The 21214-nt window shown below is 37.0% G+C and overlaps 6 protein-coding genes across 6 annotated transcripts; 2 read left to right on the forward strand and 4 right to left on the reverse strand.

Annotated features, from left to right (window-relative positions):
* Nucleotides 1-2258: 2258 nt before the first annotated feature.
* Nucleotides 2259-3866, forward strand: LOC141596652 (zinc finger protein ZAT9-like). The gene has a single exon (XM_074416861.1). It carries the CDS (start codon nucleotides 2550-2552, stop codon nucleotides 3492-3494), a length of 945 nt encoding a protein of 314 aa, XP_074272962.1. The 5' UTR covers nucleotides 2259-2549; the 3' UTR covers nucleotides 3495-3866.
* Nucleotides 3867-8226: 4360 nt separating this feature from the next.
* Nucleotides 8227-10016, reverse strand: LOC141594241 (anthocyanidin 3-O-glucosyltransferase 2-like). Its single transcript, XM_074414379.1, has one exon. It carries the CDS (start codon nucleotides 9923-9925, stop codon nucleotides 8432-8434), a length of 1494 nt encoding a protein of 497 aa, XP_074270480.1. The 5' UTR covers nucleotides 9926-10016; the 3' UTR covers nucleotides 8227-8431.
* A 2910-nt stretch (nucleotides 10017-12926) lies between these two features.
* Nucleotides 12927-15420, forward strand: LOC141596653 (uncharacterized). Its single transcript, XM_074416862.1, has one exon. The coding sequence runs from the start codon at nucleotides 13039-13041 to the stop codon at nucleotides 14623-14625; it is 1587 nt and encodes a 528-aa protein (XP_074272963.1). The 5' UTR covers nucleotides 12927-13038; the 3' UTR covers nucleotides 14626-15420.
* Nucleotides 15421-15827: 407 nt separating this feature from the next.
* On the reverse strand, nucleotides 15828-16340 carry LOC141594917 (uncharacterized). The gene has a single exon (XM_074414898.1). The coding sequence runs from the start codon at nucleotides 16338-16340 to the stop codon at nucleotides 15828-15830; it is 513 nt and encodes a 170-aa protein (XP_074270999.1).
* A 2082-nt stretch (nucleotides 16341-18422) lies between these two features.
* On the reverse strand, nucleotides 18423-20792 carry LOC141594242 (uncharacterized). The gene is made up of 4 exons (XM_074414381.1): nucleotides 20652-20792; nucleotides 19345-20302; nucleotides 18994-19155; nucleotides 18423-18906 (listed from the first exon to the last, which is right to left on the reverse strand). The coding sequence occupies exons 2-4, from the start codon at nucleotides 19588-19590 to the stop codon at nucleotides 18796-18798; spliced, it is 519 nt and encodes a 172-aa protein (XP_074270482.1). The 5' UTR covers nucleotides 19591-20302; nucleotides 20652-20792; the 3' UTR covers nucleotides 18423-18795.
* On the reverse strand, nucleotides 19689-20278 carry LOC141594918 (F-box/FBD/LRR-repeat protein At5g56420-like). Its single transcript, XM_074414899.1, has 2 exons — nucleotides 19938-20278; nucleotides 19689-19830 (listed from the first exon to the last, which is right to left on the reverse strand). The coding sequence occupies exons 1-2, from the start codon at nucleotides 20276-20278 to the stop codon at nucleotides 19689-19691; spliced, it is 483 nt and encodes a 160-aa protein (XP_074271000.1).
* Nucleotides 20793-21214: the final 422 nt, after the last annotated feature.

Below are 21214 nucleotides of genomic sequence, written 5' to 3' on the forward strand. Positions count from 1 at the left end.
TGTGGAGACTCTTAGATAATTTCAGCAGGTGTTCGGGCCTGACATTAAATATCAGTAAGTCTGCTATCATTGTGTTGGGGAAAAGTCGGGTATGGGGAGTTCGGAACGCTGCTAAGCTGGGCTGCCAGGTCCTATCTCTACCCGTCAAGTACCTTGGTATCCCGTTGGGAGCAAATCCGAATATTATTTCATCATGGGCACTGTGATAGATAAGGTGAAAAGAAGATTGGCTACTTGGAAAATTAGGTTAATTTCAAAGGCGGGTACTGGTTCTCATAAAAACAGTTTTGAACTCGATGCCACTTTATTATATGTCACTATTCCGAATTCCAGTGGGTGTTCTAAAGAAGATTGTTAGTTTGCAAAGGCGTTTTTACTGGGGTGGAGATAGTAGTCGCGGCGGTGTTCCTTTGATTCGGTGGGATACCATTCAGATGCCTAAGGAGATGGGTGGATTAGGAGTGGGTGACCTACAAATTAAGAATGCAGGTTTGCTGTTCAAGTGGTGGTGGCGATTCTCCAGTGAACACCAAGCCCTTTGGAAGAAAATCCTATGCTCTATACACGAATTGGATCCCGAGGGCATGTTTAGAAGTGGCCAAAAAATACCTTCATATGGGTTATGGAAGTCCATTAGCGAGTATAGCTGCGGGAATATAGTTATTGAAGCCATTTCCAGACAAGGAGCATCAATCAAGATAGGTAAAGGTGAGAAAATTAAGTTTTGGCTGGATGTGTGGATTAACAATGTCACGCTGAAACAAGCTTTTCCGCGACTTTTTTTGATTTCAACCCAACGGAATTGCTATATTGCTGATATGGGTATGTGGGATGGTGAGAACTGGATTTGGCATTTGCAATGGCGGAGAAGAATGTTCCAATGGGAGTTACCTCTACTTGATAGCCTTCTTGTGCTTATTGAGGGTTTCAGACCGCTAAAGGAGGGGGAGGATCGACACATTTGGTCTTTTGGTAAGGAGGGTGTTTTTAACTTAAGGTCTTTCATGGAGGCGTATTACAATCTGAAATATGGTGATGTTGAGCAAAAACCGTGGTTCAAGTTGGTTTGGCAAGGCTTAGCGCCTCCGAGGTATGAACTTATCTTGTGGGCAATTCTTTGGAAACGGGTGAACACTAAGGATAGGGTAATGAGATGGAAACCAATGGTTGGAGACGAGATGAACTGTGTTTTTTGTGGTACCGAGCTGGAGACGGTGAACCATCTAGTCCTGCATTGTAGTTTTTCATGGCGCATTTGGTGCGAACTGTGTGATTTGTGGGGGGTGGCCTGGGTCTACCCGAAAGAAGTAGACGAAGCTTTCTTGGCTTGGACGGGTGCCCATTTCGTGGGCTTTGAAAGGAGGCTTTGGTATGCGTGTTTCATGGCGGTGGTGGCTATTTTATGGGAGTTGAGAAATGGTATGGTGTTTGAGGGTAAGGTGCCCAACTGGTCTGGTACGCGAGATAGAGTGCTCTTATTAGTGGGTGTGTGGTCTAAAGCGTGGAAAGAAAACTTACCGTATTGCTTGGAAGAATGGGTGAGCAAGTGGAATGCAATTCGTGCTTGGAAAGGGAAGCGGATGATGTTTAGATAGTATACTAATGCTTCTCTCTTGGTTTTTTTTTTTTTTGTTCTCTTTTGTTGTGAACTTCGTTTTGTGGCCCTACTCGCTGTAGGTCACGGGTTAATCCCTTTTTTAATCAAAAAAAAAATCGTATTAAGGATAAACTGATAACATTAACATTTAGGAACAATAATAAAGTATAATCCTACTAGCTAGTTACACAGTAATAAACCAATATATTAACGTTCGTGTTTGTTCTCTGTATAGGATATTAATTCGTCGACATAAGTATTTGACCAATGTAAGTAAGTATATGTATTTGACAAGCAATTAAGTTATAGAGTGTTCCTATTCTATGCTAGTACAACTTGTGCAAGGTGGCATTAATGAATTGATGAAACAGTAATTTGCTTAAAACGAATTATCTGTTATAAATCTTAATACGGCTTAAAGAACACCATATCAGCACAATAAAGACATTTTTTTGTCATTTTTTAGGTAATTTAGTATGTAATTTTGGTATAAATTTGACCGTCTTAAACTTAGGACGGATAATACCCGTCTTAAATAAGAATTTGTGTTGATGAAATACATAGTCTACTAAAAGTCTAGTAAAGGACCAAAACGGGCACATATAAAAGCTATGTCAAAGCATGTTACATGTTCCAATTTCTCCGTTTATGCAAACAAACGCGTTATTAATCACCTCTTTTAATTTGCCGTTTCTTTTCCCACTTCAAAATTAAATGCAAACAAATAAAAACACCAAATAAAGTAAAAAATAATTAAAAAAAATTAAAAGTATATATCTCCCTTGTTGAAGGAATGCTTGTTACCTACTCATATTAAGCTTCAAATTGCCACACATCCCTCTCTCTTCTCTTCACTTCTCACGCAAAGTTCACCTTACTACAAACTTTATCGGAAATAAAAGTCTAGCGGTTAAAACAAAGGTCGCAGCAATTTTATACTAAAAACAATAATATGGAGAAACAAAGATGTAAACTTTGTTATAGAAGGTTTTCTAATGGAAGAGCCTTAGGTGGGCATATGAGGTCTCACATGATGAATATGCCCGTGACTCGGAAACCCGAGTTACCGGTCTCGTCTTGGACATCGGAGTCCGAGCCGGAGGAAGGGGAAATTGTTAAGGGTAACTCATCATCTGTTACACTACAAGACAGAGGTAGTGACACAGAGTCAACTAAGAACGTGACTAGGATGAGACGATCGAAACGAGCTCGAAAACCCGTGTCGTCGATATTATTACGGAATAGTCACGATTATAAGTTGAGTTGGGATAGTTTTGATAACTATTATAATGATGTTGAACAACAAACGGGTAGTAGTTCGATTTCCGAGGTTACTTCTGAAGAAGATGTTGCGTTTTGTCTTATGATGATGTCTCGTGACAAGTGGCATGGGAACGAACACGGTCACAGACACGGGTACGAAAAGGAGTTTAGAAATAATGATGAAATTGAACCTATATCATACAAGAAAAAATACAAGTGTGACACTTGTAATAAGGTGTTCCGGTCGTACCAAGCTCTAGGAGGTCACCGTGCTAGTCACAAAAAATCCCGTGTCACGGTTACTGACGACGACCACCGTGAGAAAACCCGCAATGTGGCGGCGGCGAAAGAGGAAGAGAAGAAGATTCATGAGTGTCCTATTTGTTTAAGGGTGTTTGCTTCAGGGCAAGCATTAGGTGGACATAAGAGATCTCATGTTATGGGAAATAATGATGGCATTCATCATAATAATCCTACAAAATTAGAAGTAATTGTTCAACAAAGTCCTAAGAAAAAGGAGATAATTGCTGAAAATTTGATAGATCTAAATCTTCCTGCACCAATTGATGATGATTATGATGAAGATTTTATTAGTCCAATTACTACTTCAGCTGTTTCTGATGTCAATTTGTGATGATCACAAAATTTTAAGAGGTAATTTACATAATTATATATTGATCAGTGCATGCCGATCAATTTGCTTACCTTTGATTAAAATACCCGTCATAATGGAGAGGGAAAGAGTAGAACAAAAAATTTGGGGGATTAATTAACTTGGTTAATTTTGTTATTTGCACCACTTGATATTCATAAATACAATATGACTTAGTCATATAATATTACTACTATTACTAGTATTACATTTAGATTAAATATTTGTATTAATGAGATACAATACAAGTTTGAACTATTGTTAAGTCTCATTTATTATTTAGCTTTCAAATTAGATGTTTGAGATATTTGAGAAGGTGAATGAATGTTCCTAGTTTCCAGCTGTTTTAAGTAATTGCCTCTTGTATGCGCATCATCTGGTTTAGTCGAGATTCGAGCTGGATAAAATCGCAAAGTTTCAAAGCTTGGTTTTAGCTATGTTTGTTTTTATTTGTTTATGCTGACATAGTGCACTAAAGTTTCTGTTTCTTTCTACTCACTCTTTCTATTACTTGGTTACTCCTGATTTAAGTTGGTCCAAGGTATTAATGCTAGTGATTAATTACCAAAGTAACCTTGCAGTAGGTAATCAATGCAGTTATTTAGAGTGGGAGTGTTCAAGTATATCAGGCATGTGATAAAGGGTAAAATGTGGGAAGCCAAAAAAAAAAGATGCTTTGCTATTCTCCGTTGTTTAGGTTTGGTGAGTGAGCTAAGTATGGTAAGAAGTGATTAGTAGAAGCATGAAAAGAAACCTCATTCACACTCATTTATAGTAACTTATAAGTAGTTAATACTTGAAATATCTTTTGTTCACAATCGAGAAACCGTGTCATCATGACAACACCTATTTCACTCTGACACTTTATATTATCTCGTGTTTTGTATTCGATTTTCGACAACTTAAAGATAGTAGATAGATGAGTGCGCATGTAAATTACAACCATGAATTTGGGTCAACGGTAGAGCTAGGGGATGGCTAGCCGGGATGTTCGCTCCGGCCTGCTGAATGATTGAATATTTTAACTAAACGTTAAAATATTCACTTCTTTTAGGTTCACGTTATATTATTACTCGTTAGTCCTTGAAATTTTTTTACTGCTAAATCGAAATCTGGACTCCGACACTAATTGGCTAAGGATTTACCCTGTTAAAGTAGAAACATAGGTCATATACTCAGTAGTTGCATGAAATTAAAAATTGGAAGTCAACTCTTATACAATAGTCTAATTCAACTATGACTTTTTAGTTATTATCATTAACAAATAGTTAGAGATGTAGATCATGTAGTAGACTAGTAGTGCTTGATGTTAGTCTAGGAAGCAATTAATATTTCACTTTGTGGTTGACCTTAACTATATGGAGGACCATTCTTCTTATTCTTCTGAATAATGCTCATAGAAAGTAAAGCAAAGTTGAACGATCTTGAATGAATGTTGGTGGCTGGCCATTACAATGAGAGGTATCCCAAATTCCCAATCATTGCACATAATGAATTGAAGAAAACCCTCCTTGACTTATTCGGTAGCAGAATTAAGATTTATAGTAGAAGAGAAAAATACATATCGGAAATTTTAGGAATTTGGTAGGTGAACTAATTAACAAAGTAACATTGCAATATAGTATTTTGTCTTTTTATTGAAAATCGAGATAATTGATTAAAAGTTGTGAATTTTAATTGTTCGGGGAGCAATGGTCCTGATGGCTTCTATTAATCCCCTTGCTTTGTAGTGTATTAACCCATTATTAGAAACTACGAAATACAGCAAAGTTATACTCCTATAAGCTAACAAAAATTTAACAAAGTTGGGTTTGAGTGTGTCATTACTAAGTGCTTTGGTCACAAGTAGTTTTTGGCAAATTAGTATCTTCAAAACAGGTTTAGAGTAGTTTGAGTCAGGTCGTGAGCCTAACTATTAATTAAGATTTTTAACATTTATAGTAGCTATTATGGGTTATTTTAGACCCAATCATTTAATTTCTAACCATATAATTTTGAATAGGCTCAATGCAAATATAAGTCGACTCTGCATAAATCGAGTTTAGGTTGGATCAACTATTAAACTATGTATTGTCTATGTGTCTATACTTGACTCATCCAAAAAGCAAGGTGAGTGGGAAGAAACATACCGAAGAAAGGAATATGAAAAAGTTAAGGCATGGGAGGGGACTATATTATGCCCAACTGTCTTAAGAGACATGGGAGTGACCAAGTGAGTGCTTGCAGCTTTGACAAGTTCAATTTAAGGACATGAACCCCAACACACTTGGGCATAAACCTTTATAAAAGCTTTTGCCGGCAGTTATTGCACTGATTTAGTCAAATATAACAAGTCAATTTGTTTATGATGTTCACCCCACTTTGTTTCATCATCCTAAAAGTCTTAAAACTTAGTGGCTCAATTTGTGCTTACTCATTCCATTGCTTGTACTTCAGTAACCCTTGACTTCTTGACTTGTTTTCATTGTCTTTATTCATTGTCAATTTTGTCATTACCAAAGTAATTCACCACTGAATTTTAGTTAAATCTGAGTGGGGTTTGACTTGTTTGAGTACTAATCTCAAGACAACATCTTAAAAATAATGGTACAAATATATATTTCTGCCCAAAATCTCATTATAGACGGACACTATTCGTCTATAAATTATAGATGGATAGTGTCCTCTCATAAATTAAAAGGGATAATGCGAGTGGGTAGAAAATGGATCCACTTGCACTACCCACTTTAATTTGTGAGAGAGACAATATCCGTTTATAGTTATAGACGGATAGTGTCCATCTATAATAAGACGGATTGATGTTTCTGTTATTTTGATTTTGTACCATTGTCATTGAATATATTGCGTATTTTTATGACTTCGTCGCTACCAACATCAAATAATAGTAACCACCTCGCAGACTGTTTCTTATCAATATGATCTCGCTCCTTTTCCCTACATCATGTGTGTAATCTCATCGTAGCCTAGTTATTCCAATCGCATGTAATCTTGGTTTTTTCTAATCAACTTTTGTCTCATTAGGATTTTTTCTTTTATCATATTTATCTTGCAAAATAAGCTTGTATTGTTAAATGACTAGTCCTCTTATCCCTGACTACCCCGCATGTATAAAACAATAGCTAGTCCGACCTAAAACTCTGATCCACTAGCAACCCACCTCAACCATTGATACCCAAGACATATATCACCGCCACCCACCAGCCAAACGACAACTAATCACCTTTCCAAGCTACACTCCTATCTGAACAATTCTGACCTCTTATTAGATAACCATTCTATAGGCATAATAATCATTGTAACCAACAACTGTCACCGCTGAGAAGGGACCTTCTTGGCTCACCATTGCCTATGTTGTTATTCTGTTAATCACCCTAACAATCTTATTCAAATCTTATAGATTACAAATTTGAAAAATAATGAATCAAGCAATGGTCAAGTACATCAAAAATTTTACATGGCCACATAGATTGAATGTCTAGCTAACAAATAATATAAAGAAAGAAAAACAACTTGGCTATCTCAATCTACTAAAAGATTAAAAGAAATGTTAAATTTGCCGCTTAAATAGTAAAACCTTGAAATGGGCCTAATAATCTTAATAGTTTTCTCGATATGTAAGTTGAGCAACACCTAAGCCCAATTTTATACACTGGAATACTTATACTAATCAAAACCTCACAATATACACACATATTTGTCGTGCAAAAGATTTATCTCCAAATATATAGTAACTCTTCTATAGGATTGTCCTATAGTATAGGAGTATAGGACTGACTCAAAAGGAGAGAAGCCCAAAGAAAACAATTATATTTATTTATATTTTAATTTTATTTTAACCACCCGACATTTTATGATAAAAACTAGGGAAAATGCACGCGGTGCCCTTGAACTTTCGATTTTTGCCCGAAATACCCAATTTTTTGTTCCGGAAAACTTAAAGAGGCTATAACCCGTGTCTACGAGTTCAGAAAGTGATAATTTTTTTTTCAAATCGATTATCTTTCCGAGAACTACGATTTGAAAAAAAAAATTGTCGTATTTGGATCCCGTAGCTAGGAGTTTTTGTACGTCAAAGTTTTATTTACCGAACAAACTTTGAGTGACCATCTCTCTTTGTCACGAATTCCAAACGCGACAATTTTTTTTTCAAGTCGTAGTTCTCGAAAATATAATCAATTTGAAAAAAAAAATCGTCACTTTCTGAGCTCGTAAACACGGGTTATAGCCTCTTTAAGTTTTCCGGAACAAAAAATTGGGTATTTCGGGCAAAAATCGAAAGTTCAAGGGCACCGCGTGCATTTTCCCTAAAAACTAACATATCTAAATATACAATTTATCAATATATAATTTTAGGTTATCAAAATAAAATAATGTTTTACAAATTTATTAATTAATTTATTTGGACTTTTAGTTAGTGGGCTAGTCTTATGGATAAAGTGGTCTTACACAACAATTTGGGCCAAATATATCATTTTAGTCTTTCAATAAGGTGATTATTGCCCGATATATCATTTAAGTCTCTCAATAAGGTGTTCTCTCAAAAAAATTAAACAATGATACATAAACTTTAAGAGTAGCTCTTCTGAAAGAACGTCCCATGTTAAATATGTGTGAGACATATCAGTAATTAGTAGTGGAGGGCTCACGCGGATGTTTATGAAGGTAGAGAAGGAAAAGTAAATGGTAAAAAGACGATGACATTAAAAAAAACTAGTTTATAAAATGACTTGAATAATCAATGATCAAGTGGATAAATATTCTGATAATTTTTTTTTTGTTTTTCAATTAAAGCGACGACTTACTTGCATTCTGATAAAGGATAGGAGATTCGAATTTGAGACTTATCATTCATAATACCTATGTTTTAACCGCATTGAGTTAAAAAACGTGAAAGCGGTAGAGTACATTAAATAATTAACTCAAGTTAAAGATATGTCTTGATTGATTTCAGCAATGAACCGGGTCAATAATTCTCGAGAAGATCCATTATCCGTTTGCAAAACTTTCCTACTCAACTCACTCATTTCTCTCACTTTCCTCTTCATGTCTTCATTCATACTCATGAGTTTCCGAACACCATCCTCTACTTCTTCTGCCTTCACCAAATAATTTCCCTTTCGTTTCTTCATATCCCATTTATAATCTATTTTAATTTCCACCCCTAATCCTAGCTCCTTTACTAGCGTAAACGCGTTCAATTGTTGCTCCGAATACATCGGCCATGTAGCCAATGGCACCCCAAACCATATACTCTCGAGTATAGAGTTCCATCCACAATGTGACACAAACCCGCCTATTGCTTGGTGGGCTAGGACTACTACTTGTGGAGCCCATGGGATTATTTTCCCTCTATGGGCCGTCCGGTCCATAAAGCCTTCGGGTAAAGCCTCATCGAATATCATATCCTCACTTGGCAAGGCACCGAATGTGCCAACTTGGATTGGTTTTCGAAGCGACCATAAAAACCGTTGACCCGAACGGTCTAGCCCGTCGGCTATTTCCTTCACTTGTTCCGCATTAAATGTTCCCATGCTTCCGAAGCATAGGAACACTACTGAGGCCTTTGGTTGGCCGTCTAACCAATCAATGATACTCTTTTCATCATTTATATTTAATGACGAATTATCATTATTATAATTATTAGACGATTTAGAATCGCCACGATTCTCTAACGATAAAATTGGCCCAACAGGATAAATTGTAGGAACATTTTCTTGAATTTGTAAAACTTTAATAGTATTAGCTTCCAATTCCGTAAATGAATTGACGAGAATACCCTTAGCCTCTCTAAATTTTCTAGCAAGGTCAAGGATTCTCTTAGGCCAAATTGTGTCCTTATCAGTAAACACCCAAGGCAAGACCTTATTAGGTAAGGGATTAATAAACCCGGGTAAATCCAGCGCGGTTTCCGGGTCATCCGTCAACACGGTGACGTCAACAATTCCTTGTTGATCCGCAACCTCTTGGAAATGTAACATGGTGTGTAAGAAATTAGCCCCTGCAGTGAAATAAATATAAGAAGGGATGTGTAACTCGTTAGCAATATCAATCATGAATACATTCATAAGGTCAAGGATAAAAGCGGCGGGTTTAGATTGGCGGTCCTGAACCGCTTTTTTGACGAGAGGATTCTGGAGCTTGATTACGGTCGCAAAATAGTAAGGATCAGATGGGTCAGGTAGGTTTGAGAGAGGTGGTAAAGTAATGAAGGTGATTTTGTTGGGGTCGACTTCACGTGACTGGGACTCAATGTAGGTGTTAATTTTTGTGGGTTCATTGACTCCAAAGTGGTAGATTAGGAATAAAATTGAAATATTCGGGTTAGTTTGAACAATGAGCTTGGCGAACTCGATTGTTGAGAGTAAATGCCCCATGGCTGATGTAGGCACAAATACTAGCTCGGTTTTTGTCATCTGAATTGTTTTTGGAAAGACGATTGAATGAATGATCACTTGTTTTTGTCATCTGATGAGTTGTGAAATATATAATCCGTATTTGTTACTGTGATTTGGAAGTACTCGTAGACTCGTAGTGGTTTGTTGAAGTCACGGCTTACGAAAAGGGGTCTTGGTGACAGAGCCAAACAATATTTATTTGCCGAAAAAGGAGTAAAGGACAATAGCCACTTGCGTAGTAAATCCACTCATGTTTACCCTCTCTGATTGCACCGATTCCCATTTTAAACAATTTTACGTGTGACTATTTTTATGTTAAAATATGATCATTTAACGAGAAAATGTTATAATTACATTTGTTGTTCAGGTAACTATTTGTCAAAAAGTTATTACGTTTGGCTGTAAATGAGTTACAGATAGCCCGTTTGAAAACTTCGGACTAAAATGAGCATTTGAAAAGAAACCTTCACATGTAATTGCATGCCGATGAGAAATTGAGAACCATGAGTTTAACCATATCACCACACTTCTCCAATATATGCGAGAGGTATTATATTGAGGTGGGATGATAAAATATGAATGGAGGGAGTAGTTTTGTTGCTCGATTTCTTTTGTACTCCATCTGTCACAATCAATAGTTATTTATTACTTTTGACACCAAATTTAAACAAATATGTAAGAAAGCTTTTAGGCCGCACAAATCACTCATCTCCCACTTGCACATGGAGAGACCCACAAGTATATGCCAAAAATAGAATAGATAATTATTGACCGATACTCTAAAAAGAAAACAAATAACTATTGACCGAGACTGAACGAATATGAAATAGGATCATGTCAACTTGTGACATTTGGTTCTAAGAGACTGCTTCGTTCTAGGAGAAGGGTAGCATATAGAAACATTATGAAAAAAGTTCATAATTGAGTAAACACAAAATTTTATTGAAGACGGACACTATTCGTCACAAGTTGAAAGTGGATAGTGCCCCTCTCACAATATGCAAGTTGCATTATCTATAGGGTGCTCCATTTTTCCCCACTTGCCCTCCCACTTGCCTTATTGTAAGAGGGGCACTATTTGTCTTTAGCTTGTGACGGATAGTATTCATCACAAGTAAGACCAACTGTTGAGTAAAATGTGTACATAAATAAACAATTACGTTGTTGAATTGTTCGTATAATCACGTGTTGTACTTGTAAATTGAAATGTAATGGAATTGTTGCACAAATTTCTATTGGTTGTTGCGAATTTGCTTTCAATATGATAATTTCCCCTAATGAAGTATTCATTTCGCCCAACGTAACCCCAATCACCCTACTACCACAAGTCCACAACCTCTATATTGCTCTAATTTGGGAAAATTCGGATTAAAAATAAACCCTAATTTAAAAAAGTTAGCTAATTCAATAAACAAACTTATGTTATTGATTAATAAAATGGAGTAATTATTTGTTATTTGATTAATTTGGGGAAATTTGATTGAGAGGGAGAGGGAGAGGGAGAGGGAGAGGGAGAGAGGAAGATAGAATTTTGTTTAGTTTAGATAAAAGGTAGTAAATGAAAAATTAAGGAAAAATGTATATAGTTGAGTAAAACACGTACTTAAAAAAGCAATTATGTTTAAAGAAATCGCGCTTTTACGCGGAATTTATTCTAATTAGCTATAGTGTTACTTAGCGTATCGAAACTTAGGATCCAACAATTTAGCAAATATCCATATCTAATCATATATCCAAAACTTAAGGACACATTCCCGACCCAAAATATATTTATCAAAAATTCAATGTTATCGCTTCTTTTTTTTTTTTGATAAGGTAAAAAACTAGATCGATACTCTGGGTAAGACAAACATATCTCATTCTTTTAAATGAGTGAGGCAAGTTGAAGTCACCGACTTTCAAACTACCTCGAAAGAGTTGGACATGAATGTCCAATAGAAGTCATAAAGTCAGCAACCTTGTTGGCTTCACTGAAGCAATGTTTAATTATGACTTCATCGAAACAATGAAGGTCTAATTTCACATCCTTGATAATACTAGAGATCTCTCAATGAATTTGCCAAGTACTACGAATTGAGTTAATAGCACATAAATTATTACCCTCCACAATAAGCTTTGATATTCCTAAGTATTTAGCTACTAAAATGCATTCTATTAAAGTGTGAGTTTCCGCAACAAGAATACTATTGGATCCACACTTTTTTTCTCCTAATAAAACGACATTACCATTATGATATGATACTTAAAGCAACTTTATTGCCTCTATTCTCGAAACGTCAAAATTTAGCTTTAGAAAATCGTATTGAGGTTTCTCCCACCAGATTTTCTTCCTTAGTGGAAATGATTCTAGTTGACTCGTCTTTTTCGGATTGTTGAGATCCCTATGCGGCTATGCCTAGTCTCATTCCAGATCTTAATGCTATTATTACATAAAGTAATAAGTTTGCTGATATTGATATAAACATTGTTAAAGAAATGTCATTTCTATAAAACCATGCATTTTACGAAATAACGATAATCTTAATTAAATCTTCTTGTGAAATTAAGTCTTTGAGATAATTGAGTTTCATTACAAAACTTTAACTTGGAATATTTTCAAATTTTGACAAAAAATTATTAAAAATAACAATGTTTATGTATTGGATAACAGACTCAATCAAAGAACATTTGTAAAAGAAATGATCACTTATTCATATATCTAGGTCCGAAAATATAAAACATGCTCATATAGTCATCAACAAGTCTTTCTTGCGACGGACATATCTGTCACAAGCTTGCGACGGGTCAAGTAATGCCCATGTGACTAGATAAGACAAAACCGATTGCTACTCCCTAGGCATTATGCTTTTATCTTATCTACTCCACATAGGTAATACTTGATCCGTCGCAAGCTTGTGACGGATATGCCTGTCACAAATGAAAATTTGTGTATAGTCATAGCATCCTAAAGCCCCATGTTTTTTAGGACAAAAAAAGCACTTAACTTGAATTAATTGAATATCGAATCTAATTTCAACTGAACTGAAATTAAGTCCAAAAAAATCAGGCCTAATCATGGTTGATCTAACCCAAAAGTTGCGAATTTTTGCAATAGCTTCACTTGAAGACTTGACCAAAACACCTCATCCACCATGATCATCTCCGGCAAACCACTCGCCGGGAAATTGATCACCCCCCACCACCTCCGCCGTATCTCCACGGTCGCCACCACCGCACCAATCAAACCATGGCCGGAAAATCTCACACCATACCGTCTCGCTACCCTAATTTCCCGCCAAAAAGATCCTTCTCTCTCCTCCCAAATCTTCAACTACGCTGCCGCCCATCACCCTGACCTCGCCCACACTTCCGCCGCCTACTTCTCTCTCATCACGCGCCTCTCACGTGCCCGTCTCTTCCGCGACGTGGAATCCCTATTGCACCAACTCCGACAACGTTCCGACATCCTTAAACCACCTGAAACCCTTTTTCTTACTGTTATTAATCATTATGGTCTTGCCCAACGACCAAACGACGCCGTTAGGGTTTTTATTAGGATGCCTGATTTTGGGGTTAATTGGTCTGTTCGTAGTTTTAATTGTTTGTTGAATGTGCTTGTTGTTAATAAGAAGCTTGATTTGGTGCATTTGTTGTTTAGGAATTGTAAGGAGAGATTCGGGTTTTCGCCGAATTTGATTAGTTGTAATATACTTGTGAAGGGTTTATGTAAGAAGGGTGATCTGGGGAGTGCACTGAAGGTGCTCGATGAAATGCATGGAATGGGAGTGAAGCCGAATTTAGTTACTTATACGACGATTTTAGGTGGGTATGTGAGAATTGGGGATATGGTGGGTGCTAAGAGGGTTTTTGGGATGATTTTGGAAAGAGGGTATGTGCCGGATTCGACAACTTATACGGTTATGATTGATGGGTGGTGTAGGGTTGGGAGGTTGGCGGAGGCGCTTAGGGTTATGGATGAGATGGAGGCGGAGGGAGTGAAGGCGAATAAGATTACGTATGGGGTTGTGATTGAGGCGTTTTGTAGGGAGAAGAAGGGTGGGGAGGCTCTGAGGTTGTTGGAGGATATGTTGGAGAAGCGGGTTGTGGTGAAGTCGGTGTTGTGTGGTAAGGTGGTTGATGTTTTGTGCGAGGATGGAAGGGTGGAGGAGGCGTGTGAGGTGTGGAGAAAGTGTTTGAAGGCGAATATGGTGAACGATGATGGGGTGTTGAGTACGCTTGTACATTGGCTTTGTAAGAAGGGGAAGGTGAGGGAGGCGAGGAAGTTGTTTGATGAGTTTGAGAAGGGGGCGTTGGTTCCAAGTTTGTTGACGTATAATATGTTGATTGAGAAGTTGTGTGAGGTTGGGGAGTTGAGTGAGGTCAAGTGGTTGTGGGAGTATATGGTGGAAAGCGGGTGTAATCCTAGTGCTTTTACTTACAATGTGTTAATTGAGGGGTTGTTTAAGTGTGGCAATCCTAAAGAGGGAATCAGAGTTTTCGATGAGATGCTTGAGAAAGGGTGTTTGCCTAATGAATCAACTTACATGATTCTAATTGAGGGACTTTCTGGTTGTGGATTAGACAGCGAACTCATGAAGTTGCTCTCTAAGTTAGCTGAACAAGGCGGAAAAGTCGATGCTAGGTCATGGAAAGTCATTCTTAACAAAGCTCTAGCCCATGTGGATAATGGAGACATTCTTGATAGCATATTGCTAGATACTACGTCTATAACAAAATAACTCCTTTGATATGTTGATCAAGAGTTGTGGAGGAAGTATTTGCTTGAAAGGTGTTTACTTGGTTCAAGTGAGAATGACACGAAGCCTTCCAGATGGAACCACTGGGATAGGCATTAAACTGTGTTTCTGCAAAAGATTTGAGGCAATCTTGGTGTCGATTTCCCTTGCAGCCAGTTGGAGTTTGGACAGTCCAAATTGTAAAGTCGGAAATATTATTGTGGTCAGGTTGATCACTCAGGCACTGATATGAGTAGGCTGCCAATCAGGAAATGCTACTTAGTATATCAGTTGAGTTGCTGAACATCCGGAACTCTAATTGTTGGGTTGATTCGGGTATTCCCACAAACTCACAGCAGCAGAAATAACTAGAAATTCTGGTTATCGTAGACCTCAGACGAAAGACTAGAATTTAGAGTCAGGGAGATTCTATATGCCATATATAACATCCATGGCGATTACACATTACCTTCAAGTGCTGCTGCCCAGATTCAGTCACCAGAGAATGGTGATCAAGATGCTCACTTGACTTCCCTTTTTCATTGAATTATCACCCATTATACCCGTGTAGTGTGTACCTTCAGTAGCACCTACAGTCAAGGGCGTAGCCAGAAACGATATTTGGAGTAGAAAAATTTCTTCGGGTAGTTTAGTATCTTTGCTATGACCTCATTTTTAGTTTAGTATCTCTTGCTACTATGTAGCTCCCGCCTTGCCTACAGTGGCCGGTGTATGTTTGTTCTTGTGGAGTAAACAATTCAAATATCCTTATTCAAATTGATCACACATTATGTTAAGTAGTCCTTTAGCAATGACGTGAAACACATCACATCCCGGTATGTAATAGTGTAATACACCTCATAAACATCAGGTTGATCCATTATCTTCCCAACTTGAATCCAGCCCAATTACATAGGTACAAATAGGGATGTCATTAGGGCGGGGCGGGGTGGATATAGGCTCCCCCTTACCCGCACCTACCCTTATCCACCCCCACCACCCACAGGGGTACAAGTTTTTATACCCGTACCCGCCCCACCGGTGGAAATCTAGACCAGTACCTGCCCCATTTACCCATCAACCACCTATATCATAATTTGTTCGATACTTTGTTCACAATTGCTCGTAAAAATTTGTTGCAAAAAATTGCATTTCATAGGTAAATAAAAACATGGGATAGAGGTTGAGTTTTAAGTGGTCGAGGTTTAGCGAAAAGGGTATAATATGGAAATATTTAGCCACTCAAGCCTCTTCCTTTTTCTATTAATATCCCTCATAATCTTACCAATACTCACTGCTTTCCACTTCTGCAGCTCCCTAGCACACCTAGAAATCGTATCGACAACATCCCAGTCACTCTCCTCCCAAGCTCGCTTTATTGTATCTTCACACCCTTCTTCGCCAACCCATATCTGTTCAAAACGGAAATTCCGCTTAGAACGCCCATCCATGCCCTCCCTGCCATCCAGCACTACTTTAATAGGAGAATGATCAGACCACTCGTGCCCTAAATGAACTACCTTTGCATAAGGAAAAAGTTCCCTCCATCCTTCGTTTTTCATTGCTCGATCGATCCGACATTGCCTATTATTCTCCCCAACCTGCCCATTGTCAAAGGTAAACGCATACCCCTCCACATCTAAATCACTCAGCTCACATACATCCACCGCATCCCTAAAATTGTTCATTTGCCACTGTGCCCTCGTACCCCCTTTCATTTCATTAGCAAAAAGAACTTCATTAAAATCACCCATGCAAAGCCACGGCCCCTGTGACTCAGCTGCGAGTGACCGCAACTGCGACCAAGACAGGTGACGGTCCTGAACCGCAGGCCACCCATATTAGATTATCTAATAGGTTGGCACACGAAGTGGCTCACGCTATTCCGTGGTCCATAGGTAGGCGTTTTTGGTCAGGTGATTTACCTCTGTTTTTTGCTAACATTGCGGTCCTGGATTTAAGTAATACATGATAACCCGTAAGGGTTTCTTTCAAAAAAAAAAAAAAAAAAAAGTGTATGAGAAAGAGTAAAATTCGTTATTAAATCGTATTTCTATTATCCTTTTTCCTAAGCTTTTGATCTACTATCTTCCCCTACAAAAATAGCGCTCTCTTTTGTCTTCCTCACGAAACATAATTAAAATGTTCCCGAATTCTACAATTTGGTCTTAATTTACATATCAAATAAGCAATTATTCCGTTTTCTTAATTAAATTACAAAAATTGTATTAAACTTGATCCAAATCACTAAAAAAATTATGCCTATATAAGGGTAAAAAACCAGTGGCGTAGGCATAGACGTTTATGAATGGGACCAATTTTAATGTAATTGTTGTTCGTATCTTTGTTATGAGGTTGTAAAGACAAAAAAATTTTAAATTAGACAAATTTTGATGATAAGAAACGTCAATTATCTAAAAGGAGTGGGGTTTAAGACCCCCACTAACTTGAATGTGGCTACGCTACTAGGTAAAACTATAAAAGTAGTAATAAAAAACTCGTTTTTATAAGAGTAAATTATCAAAAACTCCCTTTTAAAATACACTTTTTAAAACTTACTCCCTTTAAAAAAAAAAAGTTTAAAAATTACATCCAAAATATTGCAAAAATTTAAAAATTGCTCCCTAACCTATATTTTTGCATTTTTATGACAAAAATGTCCCTCATTTTTTTATTTCTCATATGTTTATTGACCTCCATTACAACTCTACCCACCTTTCTACCACCCAAGCACTCCACGTTAAACCACCACAATCCTCAACCCAAAATCCACCATCATATTCGTTATACGAGAATAAAAACTTAGGGGTATTTCTGTCATAAAAATGGAAAAATAGGGGTTAGGGAGCAATTTTTAAATTTTTGCATTATTCTGGGTGTAATTTTTAAACTTTTTTTTAAAAAATTTATTTTAAAAGGGATATTTTGATTATTTACCCTTTTTATAATATACTTCTATATGACCACCTTCCATTTTATACCAAATTGATTTGATAGCGGCCGCTCAAAATAGAATCGACTAAAATCAGAAATGAGTCGATAATATGAACCGAATCCAGATTATAAAACGCTCTTAAGACTGTGCCAAGATTCGCTCGACTGGACTGTTCTCTAAGTTCAGATACAATCGCGTTCGTTTGACTGTTCATAATATTATCAACTAGATTAATATATGGATTAGTCGATAAATTTGCATGTGTATTGCTCACGAGTTGATACACTAGGAAAACAAATAGAGTCGAGATTGTGAAAGAGGTAAATTATTTTCATTCCAGATAACAATTGTGTATTACAGGTTTTCCTTAATACCAGATTCCGTCTAATATCATTTCTCATTAACTGCAATGCCAAATTGCCAATATTACCAAAGGCCAGTGTTGTTAGGATCGGGATCCTACTTTGGATCGATGAGCTTACTAGGATCGAATCGGTAGGATCGGATCGTAGAATCGTATGATCCTACAAATTAACTAAAATACATAATTCTGTTATCAAAATATGTTAAAATCTCGTGTTTAAATCTTAAAACTCTATTATCTTAGCATGTGCCTATACGTTTTTCTCATTTATGGTAATTTTTTATCTTAAAATTCGTTTATAAAATTTTAGTGACCGGAAAAATTGAAATGTTAATAATGTAGGATCAGGTCGTATAATCGTAGAATCGTAGGATCGAGTTAAGATTATACTTTAAAAAAATTTGCGACAAGTTGAATCGTAAGATCCTACAAAATTAAGATCCTACCTAGGATCGGGATCGGTCACCACTTTTTGAATCGTAGAATCTTAAGATCCTACGATCCAGATCGGGAGTTTAACAACAATGCCAAAGGCAAATCACGGGATAACCAAAGCAGTACCTTCGGGAAGTGGCAGACTTTCAGCAACATATACGAGGAGCGAGGTTTGAACCTGGAACTTCTTACATCAAAATTGCGTAACTACACAAGTACACAACCATTAAAGCAAGCAATACCTGCTGGCTACTGCTTTATACAATTTCATATACCCTTTGAAGAGTTCATTTTTTCATCGAGGCCTTCATCCCGCAGCCTTTCCCTATCCTTCAAGCAAAGATCACAGTTGCATTTGCGGAGGCTCTCCTGAATGTTGATACTTGCTTAACCAAATCAAGCTCCTTGACAGTTGTTAGCTTACTCTTCGCAAGAGTAATTACCAATTTTTACACCATTTTTCATAGCCATGATTCTCGTGAATGGTGACCGTCTTAAGTAGTGGCATCACACAAGTAGATAACTCTGAGCAAAGTAACTCACACTCACCCTGCCATTAATTAGATAACAAGCCTCAATGTGTTACAGTTCTATTAATTGGAGTCGGAATGCCAATTACTATATGAGATTTACTTACCAGTGATTGTCCTGCGTATATTTTGAGCTCTTCCATCTTCACCGAACTTCTGATCAACTTAATGATAACTTCCAGGCAACTCTCACAATTACACCACGGGTACAAAACTATACTCTTCCATCTATTTTGTTGGAATTCCAATCTCTCTATGGAAGATATTCGCTGAAACAATAACAACATCAGAGCCTTAATCCCAAAATGATTTGGGGTCGGCTGACATGAATCATCCTTTGGAACCGTCCATGGGTGAAAAAGAAGATACTTCAATAGATTATGCAATGAAACTGATTAAACCAAGTATATAAAACTTCTGCAAATTTCAAACAAACCGAGTAAATTGTAAGTTTGTACCTCAAAAGCTTTGAATGACAATGTAAAGAACTCAGCATTTTCAACCAGCCTAAACAATGCCTTAACTACTACCATAAGCAGACTAGAAGAGCAGGATGTTGGTAAACGCATGAGATTCACTTCTTGAAGAGAAAAAAGATCAATTGCAGTCAGCTGAAAATCTTGTGATGTTTCAGATACACCAATATCCATAATTTTCACGCTCGGGCAATTAAGGGTACAAGGGTAGTTTAACACTTGGAGCATTAATATTCAAACTTTTGATCACTTGACCAAAGACACCGCTGTCTATAACCAATTCTTGTAAAGAAGGGCATCCAGATATCAACTGATTGAAAGCCTTGTTACTTCCACAAACGTGTATAAGCGATATTTTTCTTAAAGTTCCCATGTGGGGATGAGGTCCATGCTCGTAATGGTGGAGCATACAGCCAGAGAGTGTAAGCGTAGTAAGATATTGACTTGTGAAGATACAACGAGGTGGACCTAAATAAGCCAACGCATCATAATGGAAATAGAGATCTTTAACTTGTCTTTCAGAAGCAAATCTTAGCCACGTTTGAACGTCACCAATAATCTTTGCATCTTCTAACTTTTCTTGGTAGTTACCGATACTAAGGCGAAAAGCGTCAATGGTGGACCTTGTATGAAGTATTAGTACATTTTTGACAAAGCACGCGAATCTCAAAAATGCCTCAGGAATGCTAGATTGTTCATCATCAGGCCATAACATTCTTCTATGGAAATCAAAATGAAGAGCAGGAACCAAAGTCCAGAGGTTTCTGAATCGCCGAAGTAACATTGTTGTGACAGCATCTAGAGTAGGCATTAATGAAAGTATATGCACAATCACTTCATCAGGCAACCCACTCAACCGGTCCTCGATACCATCATTACTTTTACAAAATCTACTCTTCTTGGACATTGATTCCATGATTCTCAAGATTTATCCTAACAGCTGCAAAATAAAAAATTAACTCAAATTTCGGAGAAAACTCATCTCAAATTGTTACTCCCCCAGTCCCCCTTCTCCCGGTGAATTCTTTACGTTTGCTTTTTGCAAAAAAAAAAAAAAAAAAAAATGCGCATGGGTTGTTTAATTCAAAGGTAAACAAATGATTTGGACGAAGGGAGGGATGGAGTAAAAAGTAAACACACATAAATGAAATACGGAGTATGTAAATAATTAACCGGTGGAGACGGAGTCAATGATGTTGAACTACGTATAATACTTGGTTATGAACAAAATAAAACAAGAGAATATGGTGAAGAAAATGACATAAATTGAGGAGAAATGCAACAAATACCCGATTGAGAAGAAGGATTATGATGAACAAAGTTGCTAAGTTTCTGAATTTTGATCCTCTGAAGTCTGAATGCAAAACACTAGAACTCAACAAGACAACAACTGTGGTGGGTTTTGTGATCCACTTTTCACAAGACAGTTTTAAAATTTAAACTCCTCAACTTAACTTTGTATAAACCATAACGAGAAAAACCATTAACCTAAAAATGATAAGTTATACTCCGTATGTCTTATTTTTAACCGAAAATGCACGCATATCCTTAAGGTTTCACATTTGCCGTGAAATAAACAATTTTTTTGATCCGGAAAATTTTAAGAGGTCATAGTCTGTGTTTATCAAGAGATGCTCACTCAAAGTTTGTTGGTAAAAGACTTTGACATACAAAAATCTTAGCCACGGGATCCAAATACGACAATTTTTTTTCAAATCGCAGTTCTCGGAAAGATAATCGATTTGGAAAAAAAAATTATCACTTTATAAACTCATTAGCCCGAGTTAGGCCTCTTAATATTTTCCGAGTAAAAAAATTAAAGTATTTCGGGCAAAATGTCAAGCTTCGGCGG

The sequence above is a fragment of the Silene latifolia genome, chromosome 8, assembly GCF_048544455.1.
Source record: "Silene latifolia isolate original U9 population chromosome 8, ASM4854445v1, whole genome shotgun sequence".
NCBI classification, from domain to species: domain Eukaryota; kingdom Viridiplantae; phylum Streptophyta; class Magnoliopsida; order Caryophyllales; family Caryophyllaceae; genus Silene; species Silene latifolia.